Source organism: Lissotriton vulgaris, chromosome 1_1 (genome assembly GCF_964263255.1).
Source record: "Lissotriton vulgaris chromosome 1_1, aLisVul1.2, whole genome shotgun sequence".
In the NCBI taxonomy this organism is placed as follows: Eukaryota; Metazoa; Chordata; class Amphibia; order Caudata; family Salamandridae; genus Lissotriton; species Lissotriton vulgaris.
Genome location: NC_141685.1, coordinates 1134287120 through 1134302165, shown reverse-complemented (window position 1 = coordinate 1134302165; position 15046 = coordinate 1134287120). Strand labels below are relative to the sequence as shown.

Here is a 15046-nt window from a genome sequence, read left to right as displayed (position 1 = left end):
CCTAGGCGGTACACTGAGGCAATGTAACAAATGTATATTGGCTTGAAGGGCATGTATATGGGAAATATCAAGACCAAGCTCAGATCGCATTGGGATCCAACAAATCGTTTTGGAGGAAACATGTGAGTCAAACCTTTTCTAAAATATATCACAATCGGCGACTTAAACAAAGACAGTTGGTCAGATAAACACAGGTTAGCTCAAAGGGGCAATAAATAACCTTTCACTGTGCCCATCTCAGGACTTTGATGGACTAACAAAAGGACTAATATCGTCTGAAAGTTTGGCTTGCAAGTGGTCAGTGTTTGGGCACCACAGAAGGCTACACATTTGTCCCTGGACCTACTGTATATCGCGTCATGGAAGACTGCCTGGCTGCTAAGATGACATCCACCACCTTGGTCAGCAAGTCATAAACTTTTAGCTGCCACCACACAATATTCATACATACGTGTATAGGTTGTGGAAACTCGGATGCAAGCTACTGCTCTGTTGCTGTGACAGTAGGCCTTCTGAAGCGACAGTCTGCTCGGAGGACAAATGCTTAGGCACTCTGGGTACCACACTTTCCTGGCCTGGTCCAGGGTGATAACAATGACTAGGACCGGGTCTGTTGTGATCTTGATCAGAACTCGAGGCAGCAGTGGAAATGTGTACACCTTCCATCCCAGCTAAAATGCATCATCTAACAAATATCTTGTAGAAAACTCCAGAAAGCAGAATTGTTGACACTGCCCATTCTCGAAAGTGGCGAATAGTACTAGCCAGGGCATTCACCAATCCTCGAAGTCACTCTGCACCTCCTTAAGATGAAGATGCTACTTGTGGCCTCCCAGACAATACCTACTTGTCCACCTGACATTTAGAGACCCCACCAGTAAGTTGGCAACCAGTATGATGATCTGCTGGTACAGCCATTTCAGAAGTGATTCTGACACAAAATCCAAGACCCCCATACTCAGGCCTGCTTCTTGCAGTATCACATGGCAGTTGGATTGTTCACAAGAACCTGCACCAGCCTCCTTTTAATACATGGCAGGGAGACTTTTGGGGCCAGACAAATCGAGAAAAGCTTCAGAGGTCTGATATTGAGTTTCCCTTCCATCAGAGGCCCCTTTACATTTCTCCAACCCAGCAGTGGCATGTCTGTCAACAAAATGCTCTCTGGGTGGTGGAGGGGGAGTGGCTTGTTGAAGATTAGGTTGGCATCCATCAGTCACCACTGCAGATCCAGCATCTTACTAGAAATTTGAAAGGAGTCGGAGAGGCATCCTGATGCTGGGATCACAGGGATTGAGGTTACAATTCATGGCCAAATGTGCCACCTGGCATCCGGTATAGGAGGATGCACAAAGCCAAGAGAACACGGAACACCAGAACCAGCCTCACTGAAAACCAAAACTGATCCTGAAACATCAGGATCATATCCTAAAAGACCCGGACCTGCTTCAGCAGAGGTAAGGCCCTGAACGCTGCTGTGTACGGAACTGTCGCCATGAATGAAAGTCTTTGCACGGGCTCAGATAGGACTTTCGTTTGTTAATGGTGAAACCCAACAATGTCAGGAGGTCGGCCGTCATTAAAAGATGGTCTACGACTCCCTGCGGTTGGGCCTGTATTTAGCAGCTAGTCATCAAGGTACGGGAACATCTGTAGCCCCAAGCTTCAAAGTTGGGCAGCGACCACCACCATCACTTTAGTGAATACTAACTGGCTGATGTAAGGCCGAAGCAGAATACAGTGAAATAAAAGTGTTTCAGGCCCACCTTGAACTGCAAGTAATGCCTTTGAATGCAGGACAAGTATCAGGAAATACACGTTTCGCAAGCCAAAGTAGTTTTCAAGTCTCCTGTGTCCAGGCCTACTGGTTCTGAGCCAGGGTGAGCATTATGAATCTGTCCCTCCCTAGAAAGGTGTTCAGCATGCTGAGGCCTAAAATAGGCTTGCCTCCATCCTTCTTTGAAATGAGAAAGTAACACTAGTAGTATCCTCCTAACTTCTCAGAGTTCGTGCCCTTTTATTGGTAAACTTGGACGACAGGAGATTCACTTGTTGCACGCTAATTGAGAAGTGCTCCTCTGAAAGTCGCTGTGTGTGGGAGGAAGGTGAAGTGGGGAGTGATCATACACAATGGATGATAGTAGTTCTACTCAATTGACCATTACCCGGCTTAGTACAATCACTACTGCATCGTTCATGCATTTAAGAAGCCTCCCTGCAGTCAAGGCTTCATTACACACTGTCTGCAGTTTTGTAGCTAAAATATCTACTGAGCAGGTGCCTTGTTTTCTTGGCACACTTATCAAGCTTTGTTGATTTCTCAAAATAAACTCCTAAAGCAGGAGTTTGTTTGAGAAAAATAAAACATATCAATGACCCTGGTCTGTAGGGAGCTTAGCCACATTTAGAAGTGGGGGACCCAGTGATTTCCCCATTTCTAAATGAGGTGGGAACTGCAAGTTTAGCAGGGTGGGAGCTCTGCCAATTTATGGCAAGGATAGTGCCCTGTCAAACTCTATATGTGGCCCAAAGTCTCACATGTAGCAAAAGAAAAGGCATCAAAACCCTCCTAAGGATCTTTCCCGGGTAGAATTGGACCCAAGTTCTGTGGGGAAGTCGTAGGCCCTCCATAGCAACTGCTACACCTGTGTGTTTGTGTCAGATTCAAGTTTAGCACCGTACTGCTATTCCATCCTACCCATTCTTTAGCCCACTGCTACTTTACACACACAATAGGAGAAATGCGTTGTCCAGTTACAGTGCTGGATACAAGGTACACCATTTACCTTCATGCACACAGTTGTCATTATAGAGACCTAGACATCACTGTAAGTGTTGTCTTTAGATGTTTAGACTTTCCTTGGAGTGTTGTGTCTACTCAGGTCTGTCAAAGAATTGCTTCTTCCCCTTACGTCAATGCATAGCTTTGCTGGAGGAAATAATACATATGTGATATTTCAACCCAAAGTTTATGTGTGACTTCCTCAAAAGGATGCCTCTCATCATCAAATCATAATAATTCACAACAAGGTAGCTGACATTGCGTTGGACTGTGGTGGGCCTATGATTTTTAAGCCTTCTATTTTTTCAGCATCTGTAAAGAGTGTTAGTATTGTGTTTTCTCAGTTCGCTTTGGCTAAAGGTTGAGTAAAGCCGCTGGGTAGGCATATCAAGTCTTGGTCTCAGTATTTCTGGGCCTTAACACTTGTGGGGACCCCTAATGCAATGTAAAAAATGCTGGCGGCACCCAGTATTGCCTAGTCACTAACAGCGTCTGCAATCTGTTTATCTTTACAAATGAGGATGGGCATATGACCTTCCTGCCAATGGACTGATACAAGTTGAAAAATCCATTCATACTACTGTATAGTTCCTCAAGTGCATCATAACACAAATCACCCTTGGTTGCCATTGCCAAATGGCATGGTTCAAGATGTCCGCCATTTAATAGGCAGTCCTACAGCAACACTTTGGGTACGTTCACAGTCCAGACAATTTGCTGTCTTCGGTCCCTGCAGAGTAGAGTGGTAGGCATTGGCATTGCCAGCAAGATGGCAGCACTTCACCTCCCGCTCTAGTCAGATCCACCTGGTTCACATGCCTAACATGCCGTGTCAAATGTCCATCAACTGAGATTGCATGTGCTGCCAATCCTTTCACTTACTTGTTTATAGTTAGAACACCTGACCATTAAACAAATGTTCCTAAGACCAAAGAGTGTCGTTTTATTTCTATTTTATTTTGAAAAAAGGATTTATTTTTATTATTATAATATCCACAGTTTTTTTGAAAATTTTTAAGGCAAATTTTTTTTGACCTTATGTACAATTAATAAATCATCATTATTTGAACACAACAAAACTTTTCCAATAGAAATCTTTTTCTAGACTTTATAGACAACATATAATACAACAACACTCAGTCATACTACTCACAAACCACACTATTTACATATCTACAAACAATACAAAGAGAGAACAACAGGACCTTTCAAGCCTTTAACAAACCAAGAATTGGATGATATTTACTTTTGAATAGCTTTGTAAATACATGATTAGGTTCTAGGCTTCATTGTAAATCAAGTGATTACATTGTATATATAATTTATATGTTCTCTCTTTGTATTGTTTGTAGATATGTAAATAGTGTGGTTTGTGAGTCACAAATGTCACAAATGTATTCGATACACTCTGCATTCCCATCAGATGACAATCCTCAACAAGCTGTGCATTTCCAACAAATGTGCACACGCAATTCACCAACACACACCTGTCGTGTTGTGCAAATCCACGCCGACAACCCTGCTGACAGGTAAGCCACGCGCTGATATAACTCCTTTAGAAATCCAGCGACAGGGGACACACGCTGATTGTAGCTTTCTGTCCCGGTCTCCTAGATTCACTCTCAAGTACCACGGACCATTGTTTGATCCAATACCGCACCGGCCTCTTGAAGACACTGCATCAAGACCCGAGGTGAGAATTCACCGCTAAGCTACTTGCAGCCTTCCCCCCCCGCCCCTTTGTCACCGATCCCAGAGCCATTACTTACAATATTTCGTTTTCACAAACAGCCGGAGCTCGAGCGCCCAGAGTCGTCAAAAAGCCTGGCCCCGCCCTGAATCATGTAAGCATGAAAGAAATAGGTTGGAGTTTGAATGTGATGCAATATGGTCATTGTTTTGACAGACATTGATGGGACTCAATTATTTTTCTATGACAGATGGCTGGGTGTCCAGATTACTCGCTGTTGTTGTGCTGGTTTCTCAGTATCTGAGAGGTAAGAGACACGAGCTAGTAGTAGGGGTAGGAGGTGCTTGTTCCATTTCTAAATAGAATACCAATAAGTTTCCCCCTTCTCTTTTCACAGACCTTGGTCCTGAAGAGAACTCATTCACTCATATGAGTTCGAAACGCGTATGACCTTTCAAGCCTTTAACAAACCAAGAATTGGATGATATTTACTTTTGAATAGCTTTGTAAATACATGATTAGGTTCTAGGCTTCATTGTAAATCAAGTGATTACATTGTATATATAATTTATATGTTCTCTCTTTGTATTGTTTGTAGATATGTAAATAGTGTGGTTTGTGAGTAGTATGACTGAGTGTTGTTGTATTATATGTTGTCTATAAAGTCTAGAAAAAGATTTCTATTGAAAACGTTTTCTTGTGTTCAAATAATGATGATTTATTAATTGTACATAAGGTCAAAAAAATGTTGCCTTAAAAATTTTCAAAAAAGCTGTGGATATTCTAATAATAAAAATAAATCCTTTTTTCAAAATAAAATAGAAATAAAACGACACTCTTTGGTCTTAGGAACATTTGTTTAATGGTCAGGTGTTCTAACTATAAACAAGTAAGTGAAAGGATTGGCAGCACATGCAATCTCAGTTGTTCAAATTGCTTGTGGCAAGCAGTGCTGTTGGGAGCCCGAACCCAGTAGTTTTTGTTAAGGTGTCAAATGTCCATGGCAAAGGCTGCAGACCTCGAACACCGCTCTGTGTCCACACTCATCCGTCTCACCAAGCTTGGGTTCCCCTGCACCGTGGGATTTCCACGGACTCACCACACACCACATAGAACCGGCAACTTCCTGCCGTTGCCTGAAGTCTCACGAAATCACCAAGAAAAAGGTCACTATTAATATGTGGGAGTCGCGTATGTACCCAGCCGCCCTCAGCAGCAGGTTAGGGCAAGACTTTTGAATTGGGATATCTTATTTGTTGATGGGGCTGGGGGTCCAGCATACAGCAGCATGCCAGAGCTTTAAGGAGATACACCCTCGATCCTAATCAGGCAGACATCTGCATGCCTTCCACAGGTTTGTATTTCTAATCAGAAAAACAAAATAAAATAAGTATGCACGGAAATAAATTGAATTGGATATTTACTCTGACAAGTTGAATCCCCATATTATTCAGAATGTAAAAAAAATATCAGGCTGTGCTTTTGTCTGAAATACATACATTTCCTGCTCTTCCAAATAAGTACATATCTATACCACAATAAAGAAAGTAAGTTGGGGCCTGATGTAGGTTAGAATTCTCAACTTGATCTGTTCAATTTCCTCATGCCAAGAGTATGTAGTTCAGTGGGTCATGTCATTTTCCGATGCATTATGACAGTTGTAGTTTTGAGATATACATTATGAACACAAACAGCATATGCTTGAATACAACTCAAAAAGAGCACTGACAATCTCCGTTTTACACCATTTACTGCCCGCAATAAGATGTCACTCAAAGAGTCACACATGCTACATCACACACAGGTAGGCTACATACACAGAAATGCCTTATATATGCATGCAAGAAACTTGGTGATATCAGCACTAACCCATGTCAAGACCACTCCAAGGAACCTAATGACACTGGGTCTTACTTATATGATCTTCAGGGCCTTTTGTGATATCAAGACTCACCTGTGGAACCACCTAGCCCCCCTCACCTGCGGAAGTGCTGGCCCCCTGCTGAAACCAGGACTCACCTGTGGAACCACCTAGCCCCCCTCACCTGTGAAAGTGCTTCGCCCCCTGCTGAAACCAGGACTCACCTGTGGATCCACCTAGCCCCCCTCACCTGTGGAAGTGCTTCGCCCCCTGCTGAAACCAGGACTCACCTGTGGAACCACCTAGCCCCCCCCCCCCCACCTGTGGAAGTGCTTCGCCCCCTGCTGAAACCAGGACTCACCTGTGGAACCACCTAGCCCCCTCTCACCTTGGAAGTGCTTCGCCCCCTGCTGAAACCAGGACTCACCTGTGGAACCACCTAGGCCCCTCTTACCCGCGGAAGTGCTTCGCCCCCTGCTGAAACCAGGACTCACCTGTGGAACCACCTAGCCCCCTCTCACCCGCGGAAGTGCTTTGCCCTCTGCTGAAACCACGACTCACCTGTGGAACCACCTAGCCCCCCTCACCTGTGGAAGTGCTTCGCCCTCTGCTGAAACCAGGACTCATCCGTGGAACCACCTAGCCCCCTCTCACCTGTGGAAGTGCTTCGCCCCTACTGAAACCAGGACTCCCCAGTGGAACCACCTAGCCCTGCCTCACCTGCGGAAGTACTAGCCCCCTGCTGAAACCAGGACTCACCCGTGGAACCACCTAGCCCCCTCTCACCTTGGAAGTGCTTCGCCCCCTGCTAGAACCAGGACTCCCCTGTGGAACCACCTAGCCCCCTCTCACCTGTGGAAGTGCTTCGCCCCCTGCTGAAACCAGGACTCACCTGTGGAACCACCTAGCCCTGCCTCACCTGCGGAAGTGCTAGCCCCCTGCTGAAAACAGGACTCACCTGTGGAAACTCCAAGGCCTTCATGACTGCAGAGAAGGCATAGAGGTCTCCCGCAGTTGTTTTCAACTCAGCTGCCAGCTGTATGATCCTGTGCAGAGTATCGACCCTCTCTGCAAGCGCCCCGGTACAGCCCAGTATGTCCACTGCAATACCCAACGCGATTAAGTGATGCCTGGGGAATGGAAGAGAGAACAAGCGTCACCCTCTAGTGCAGAAATGGATTTGCATGCCGGTCTATTATTACAGTGCTCTTGATTCACTGTTAACACTTCATCTGGTGTAGCATGCCCAGGTCCTCCATTTTATGGGCAGCAGGTTTGGTGGGAGGAAGGCGCAGATTGGGAAGAAGTCATTTAATTTTTACCTTGGGTGCATACGTTTGGCTTCCTACTGAGGGCCATCACTTGGATCTCATAACAGGTCATCATGTTTAGATGTAAGGTCATAACTGGCGACAGTGTCTTGTCGATGTGGTTCACTCTAGCAACCTAAGAAGTATTTCAGTTTGGGGAGAAAGGAGCAACTTCTGTAAAGACATTGTTACAGTTCCTATTGTTCCAATTCGATGCATTGAATGGGGGTCTAGAAGGGGTTTTGGTTCAATTAGCTACTTTAATCCTGGCTCCATCCCATGAGGGCTGCCTCTTGGAAAACAGCATATTTAGGACATATGTTTAGCAAGGAAGAGATCCAACTCCAGGCATTAACGCTGAGATCATACTTGCACCTTAGTCAGGAGGGGCAAGGACCACCTCAAATCCATCTTTGATTGGCAAAGAATTGTATTCAAAATTCATTAATCAATTTGCCATTAAAACCCAACATCTGAAAAAACAGTCAGCGTCTATTAATGAAGTAATGCATGTAAGGAAGGATTTCATAGTGTTGAAAAGGAGAGTCAAATGGCAAACAATATTGCATTTAGTTGATATACAAAGGAAGACCCTTCGGTTTGGCTCAATTGTTGCTGCACATTTTCAAGGTAGGCGTTTGAGCTATTCGACTGTAAATACAATCAGAAGAAGATTTTACCATTGGGTATGGCTCGCGGACATCTGAAAGTATGGCAACAAGGTATTTCGGGGGGAGGGGTACCATTTGAAGCCAGCACTGAAAACACATCACTTGCACACATTTTGATGACCATGGGGCCCACCCGTCTACTCCCGGCAAGACAGGCAATCTGCATGCATGCGTAGAATTGTACAGTGGATCATGTACTGGGGAAAGAAGAATGCAGTGAGTGTTCATTTTTTTGGTCAAAGTGACCGATGGATGGACACAAAGACATTTTTGAAGCAGGGTTACGCAGCAGAGTATGATGACAGTGTTGAGTTGAAAGTCGACCAAGTAGCAGTGGCAGTAGATACCATAGAGTGCACTGGATACTTGGATGAAAGGAAGGAGGACCCTCATTTAAAATTGTCTGGCAACAGAAGCTCTTCGGATGGGTGGAGGAAAGGCTGAATCAGGCACTTAATCTCCTCTGTCAGAGGGATGGTATAGCAGAGGAATATCACCAGCAGAATTTGCACCAGATTTTGCAGTTCTTCCACACATCAGAGGACTTTGTTTTATGATCCAACTCAAAATCGGATCCTAGATGTTGGTGCGTGTAGTAAAGGGATCCATTTTGAAGAAGTGGAAGACTGCGGCACCAAAGATTAGGGGGCGTAAAATGTGTACCTGAGCCATCAGCTGTAGGAGGGGTTGAAAGAGTGATACCAGCGGAGGAGGTAAGATAAAAGATAGTTGTCATGGCAAATGAAGGCCACTTAGAGCACAGAATGACATACAGACAGATTAGAATCACTGGTGGTCTGGTATGGAGCCTACGATTGAGATGCTTGTGAAAAGAATGTATGCAACAATCATTGCGTAAAAAGAGTATCAGAGCGCAAAACGGTAGAAGGGCCTGGGGAGATGAGGTTGCCATGGATATAGGTGGTTCCAAGGAGGAACGTTGCGACGGGGAGCATGGTATGCCATTGTTGCTGTACCCAGCAGACAAGTAGATCTTGCAGGTGATGACATTTCCAGATCTATCTGGTTTTGAGAAAAATATTCATACAGGAAGTTTTGCTTAGTACATTCATAAAAAAAGAACAGGCTCAGGTCTGTTCAAGTAAGATCAAGACATTCTTGGAAGATTTTAGGTTTCGACATAGACGCATTGCCTTGTGAAATCCCAAGTGCAATGGTTTAGTCGAAACAATAAGCAGGATTATAGATACCTCTTTACAACAGATTGAAAGAAAGGGTTGCACAGTGGACCCCATGTACTACTATTGCTTTAGGAATGACGTGTTAAAAAGTGCTTGGAATGTTTGGGTGTAATGCAGTCTGGATGGGCGTGCCAACCAGCATCCATAGGACACTGCCGTGAACGAGTGCCTTCCTGCAACCAGTGTAGGGGTTTGTACATATAAAGATTCCACTGCTATCTTTGTGGACTGTGATTTTTCTAAACATCCACCCCCACCCTCGCAATGAACACATACACTGGAACACCCCCTAATACTCTGCAGTGCTTTTACTAAGAAGCAATCACACCAAATGCATTTGCTCCCTACCTACACGTCCTCATTCTTAGCTGATTCTTTTATTTACTCCTTCTTCACAGGTCTTAAATTGGAATCTTAGAAATACCCCCTTCATCTGCTACCGTTCCCCAAAACTCATACTTAGTAGTCCGCTTTATTATACAGTTAATTAAAAACTCATAATTTAAAAACTCACAATTTAAAATATTCAAACATTAGAATACATAGATCAGCCTTGTATCTCTTTTTACATTAGTATTATTACAAATCGTAACTAGGAATATGGCCTCTCCCTTCTCCACTGTCATTGGTGGTAAGATCTAATTTTTCAGGGAGGAGATTATGCATCTGCCCCCAGTGACACTGGCATCCTTGTGTTTTGATGTCTCTACAGTGAGACACAGGATTTCACCTCTACAGCACCCAAGGGAGAGAAAGACAGGCAGTCCTTTAGCAAGAAGGCTGAAGCAATAGACAGGGGTGACGCCAGCTATCTGGAAGCATGGACAGAGGGAAAAGAGACCAGTCTGCTAAGATCTAGCAGCAGAGACAGAAGGACAGAGACAGGTCTTCCCCTTTCCAGCAGGAAGGATGAGGGCAGACAGAAAGTGCCCTATCAGCTGGGAATGGGATAGAAGAGCAGACCGATATGGCTGCATCTCTGTGGAGGAAAGTGACAGAGAGAGGGACAGGACTTCTCTCTAACAGCAGAGGGAAAGAGATAAGGCTTCACCTCTCTAGCAGGTCTTTTCTCAGCTGGCTTCCATAGGGCAGGGTTATCAGTTCTAGGCCCGAGGCGACGCCCATCCTCTTCTGCTGCTCTCGCGAGACTCCTCGGATTCTGAGAACCTGCAATAATCGCACACATAAGTATCCACGCTCCCAGGGAAGTTTGCCTGTGCCCCAACCATGACCTCAGAAACGTGAGAGAGCTGAGATGGACAGAGGGAGCTGAGACGGTCTGAAAGAGCTGTGAAAGACCTGGGAGATGTGAAATCGGCTTATGAAAGCTGAGACATGCCTAGACAGGTCCTGGTAGAGTTAGAAGAGCCAAGCCAAAAACGACAATCAATCAATAAATCAATCAGAACATTTGTAAAGCGCACTACTCACCCGTGCAGGTCTCAAGGCGCTGGGGGGGGGGGGGGGATGCTGCTACTGCTCGAAGAGCCAGGTCTTGAGTAGTCTCCTGAAGGTTAGTAGGTCCTGGATCTGCCGTAGGAGGGTGGGGAGGGTGATCTAGGTCTTGGCGGCGAGGTGGGAGAACGATCTGCCACCGGAGGTCGCTCTTCGTATGCGGGGGACGGTGGCGAGGTCGGCGGAGCGGAGCTGGCGGTTGGGAGTGTAGAAGGTGAGTCGTCTGTTGAGGTATGCTGGTCAGTGTTGAGGAGTGCCTTGTGTGCATGGGTGAGGAGTTTGACGGTGATCCTCTTGTTGACGGGAAGCCAGTGCAGGTCTCTCAGGTGGGGTGTAATGTGGCTGCGACGAGGGATGTCGAAGATCAAGTGTGCAGAGGCGTTCTGTATGCGTTGTAGTCGTTTCAGGAATTTGGCAGAGGCTCCTGCGTAGAGGGCGCTTCCGTAGTCCAACCTGCTGCTGACGAGGGCCTGGGTGACTGTTCTTCTTGTTTTGGCAGTGATCCACCTGTAGATCTTGCAGAGCATGCGGAGGGTGTTGAAGCAGGAGGTCGAGACAGCGTTGACTTGCTTGGTCATGGAGAGTGTTGAGTTGAGGGTGAACCCCAGGTTGCGTGCGTGGTCGGTGGGTGTTGGTGCTGCTCCCAGTGCGGACGGCCTCCAGGAATTGTACCAGGCCGACCGGGTGGAGCCGAGGATGAGGACTTCTGTCTTGTCCAAGTTCAGTTTCAGATGGCTGTTCTTCATCCATTATGCGAGGGCTTTCATTCCTTCGTGGACGTTAGTTTTGGCGGGGAGGAGGTCCTTGTTGAAGGAGAGGATCATCTGGGTGTCGTCGGCGTAAGAGAAGATGTTGAGGTTGTGAAGTCGGGCGATGTGGGCGATCGGCGCCATGTAGATGTTGTTAGATGTCTGAGTCTGAGGTTGGCGAGGTTGTCAATCAGGGTGGTGGAGTTGGTGTTGTTGTTGTTCTAGAGGTGGACGTTCAGGTCCCTGAGGAGGATGTAGTCTGTGGAGGCAAGCGTGTGCGTACTGACGAAGTCGGTGATGGAGTCACTGAACTGTGGCCATGGTCCGGGGGGGTCTGTAGACGAGGGTTCCTCTGAGGGTGGTGTTGAGATCGGTGTGGATCTGGAAGTGCGGGTGTCGTCGGTGCTGGTTGAGATCCTGAGGGTGTTCCTGTGGACGATGGCGATTCCTCCTCCTGTCCTGCTGGTGCGGTCCCTGCGGGTGATCTTGTAGCCGTCAGGGATGGCTATGGCAATGTCGGGTTCCGAGGACAAGTTCATCCAGGTGTCTGTCAGGAAGGCGACGTCTGGGGAGGTGGAGACGGGTAGGTCCCAGAGTTCGATGGCGTGTTTGCGGGCAGATCGGGTGTTGTGTAGAATGCATCTGAGGTGGTTGCGATCTTTTACGGTGGGTGGATTGGCGGATCGGATGCTGGTGAAGCTGCAGTTACGGCAGGGGAATGGCTTTGGGTGCGCTTTGGGGCGGCCAGGAAGCAGGTGTGTGATTGTTAGGTGTTGAGTGCGTGGAGGGTGCTGGCATCGTAGCGGTGACAGGCGTCACGGCATTGACCAGGGGGTCTAGCGCTGGGCGCGGACGCGTGCAGACGGGCTTGTCTTAGGTGCGCCAGCGGCACAGCCGCCATTTAAGGGGAGGTGGGAGGGAGGAGCAGCTGGGAGGCGGGAGCGGGCAGTGAATGAGTGAGCAAGGGGAGGGGCCGCAGGGGACGCAGCAGCAGGAGAAAACGTGCGAGATACAGAAGGCAAGAGAGGGGGACAAACCGGTGTAGATAACAGAAATTAGGCAACAACCACTAAAACACAATAAGGGCAAAGGCACAAATTACAAAAATACAATGAGGCACAACGTGCAAAAAATTCAAGAGGGCAAACGCAGTACGAAAGGAGGGGAAGCAAACTTACAGCAGCGGCAGCAGCGGTCTGGAGGGCACGGACACACAGGTGGTGCTGTGCGGCGTGGGGAGCGGCCTAACCTGTGACTAAGCATGAGCGAATTTTGCGGATCTCGCGTTCGCGAATTTTGCGGATTTGCGGATTCGCAATCCGCAAAATCCGCGAATTCCCGCGAATTTGCGGATTTTTTTTTTGTGTTCGCCCGTGTTTCTGCCAGTTCGCGAGGGTTTTGTACACTTTCGCAAATTGCGAACTTACCTGTCGGGTCGCAAGTTTCGCGAACTTGTTGTTTCTACGTGTCCAGCCTGTTTGGGACACTCTTCTTCATCACTGCCACTCTCTGTCACCACTGCCACTCTCTGACTACTCATGCCACCCTCTGGCCCACCCATGCCACCCTCTGTTTCATCACCACACCCTCTGGTTGTCCAGTGTACATTATTTTCGGCAAAGCAAAGCACACCTTCCCTGCCTCAAGTGACCTGAATTAATTTGGGGCTGATTCATGTGTCACAGAATATTTTTTTAGCTGGCACCTGCTTCCTTAGTGCGCCCTGATTAGTGATCTTTTGCACTTGCTAAGTGCTTTCATTGTTGCAAAATTAGTTACAACACCTGCCCTGCCCCAACTGACAATAATGAATTAGGGGCTGATTAATGGATTTTAACTTCCAGCCTGGCTCCTGCTTGTCTCCCTTAGCTGTAATTCAGGACCTTTGTGGCATATGTGTAACTATTCTGAGGTTCAGAGCAGGGTCACATACTAGTTTCAACTGGCAACTGAACTCTGGAGGGGCCCCTCAGGAAGCACTCCAGGAAATGGCTACTAATGATGAGCCTGAACTTTTGAACCTGGTAAGTAGTTACTTTCAGTTTTGCTAAGATCGTATTTCTGCAATTTTGCACTTATTCGCGGGGCGCGAACTCACGCGAACAGTGCGAGCAGTGCGAGCAAAATCCGCTGCTCGCGGATTTGCGGATTTTGCGGGAAATTCGCAAATCTCGCGGATTGCGGATTTCCCGAAAATCCGCAAAATCCGCGAGCGGAACGGATTTTCCGCCCACGCCTACCTGTGACAGGGTCAAGGGTCGCTCTCCTCACCGCGCAGCGGCCGCCATATAAGGGGAGTTGGGAGTGAGGAGCAGCTAGGAGGCTGGAGTGAGGCGGCGAATGGGTGAGCAGGGGACGGGGACGCAGCAGCGGGAGAAAACGAGCTGGATACAGAAGGAAAGAGAGGGGGACAAAACGGTGTAGATAACAGAAATTAGGCAACCACTACTAAAACACAATAAGGGCAAAGGCACAAATTACAAAAATACAACGAGGCACAAAGCGCAAAAAATACTAGAGGGCAAACACAGTATGAGAAGAGGGGCGGCGAACTTACAGCAGCGGCAGCAGCGGGCTGGAGGGCACGGACACACAGGTGGTGCTGTGCTGCGTGGTGAGCGGCCTAACCTGTGACAGGGTCAAGGGTCGCTCACAGATGAACCAGGCCTGGGAGTGTCCGCACACATTTAGGAGAGGGTTAGAAGAGCTGAAACAGGCCAGGATGAACCTTAGCTGAACCAGACCAGGGTGAGCCTACACAGGTTTAAGAGCAGTTAGACAGCTCTAGGAGACCAAATAGAGGGATTACAGAGGCGAAGAACAAAACCAAGCCTAAGAGAGGCAGGTCTATGAGACCTAGACAGGATAACAAGAGCGAAGAGAGGTCGAAAACAGAAAAGAAAGATCTGGGACAAGGTTCTCCAACTTTCCAGTAATAAGAACAACTTATGTTCAGTAAAAATAATGGCAAGCTACTAATATAATTACTGCTGTAAGAGAGACCATAACTGGCAAGCTTACATTAGCCGCCGACATATGCAACATTATCAGCAGTGGTCACCTCAGTGCATCAGGCAGTGTTGCAAAAAATAATGTAAAAAAGGCTTTGTCAATTTGGAATGCCTCTTCGTGGGTAATACATAACAGCCATGACTGCAATGCCCCTAGTACAAAGCTAATACATTCCCCCAAAGACAAATGATTTATCACTTAAATGTCAACTTTAAATATATCACAGAAACCAGCCATTTTTCTCCAAACATCACATAGATTAATTCACCCAAGCACACACTTCCTATTTAGTAGGCTGGGCTGCACACAGGGGA

The 15046-nt window shown here is 47.0% G+C and overlaps 1 protein-coding gene across 5 annotated transcripts in view; it reads right to left on the bottom strand.

The window, feature by feature from the left end:
• The window catches only part of LOC147748775 (breast cancer anti-estrogen resistance protein 3 homolog), a 232009-nt gene that overhangs the window by 7396 nt on the left and 209567 nt on the right, over positions 1 to 15046 (bottom strand). For all 5 annotated transcript variants that reach the window (XM_086963797.1, XM_086963798.1, XM_086963794.1 and 2 more), the window contains 2 exons: positions 10568 to 10683; positions 7292 to 7463 (listed from right to left, as the gene is read on the bottom strand). In XM_086963797.1, coding sequence (XP_086819923.1) covers positions 7292 to 7463; positions 10568 to 10683 — 288 coding nt within the window. The remainder of the gene's footprint in view (positions 1 to 7291; positions 7464 to 10567; positions 10684 to 15046) is intronic.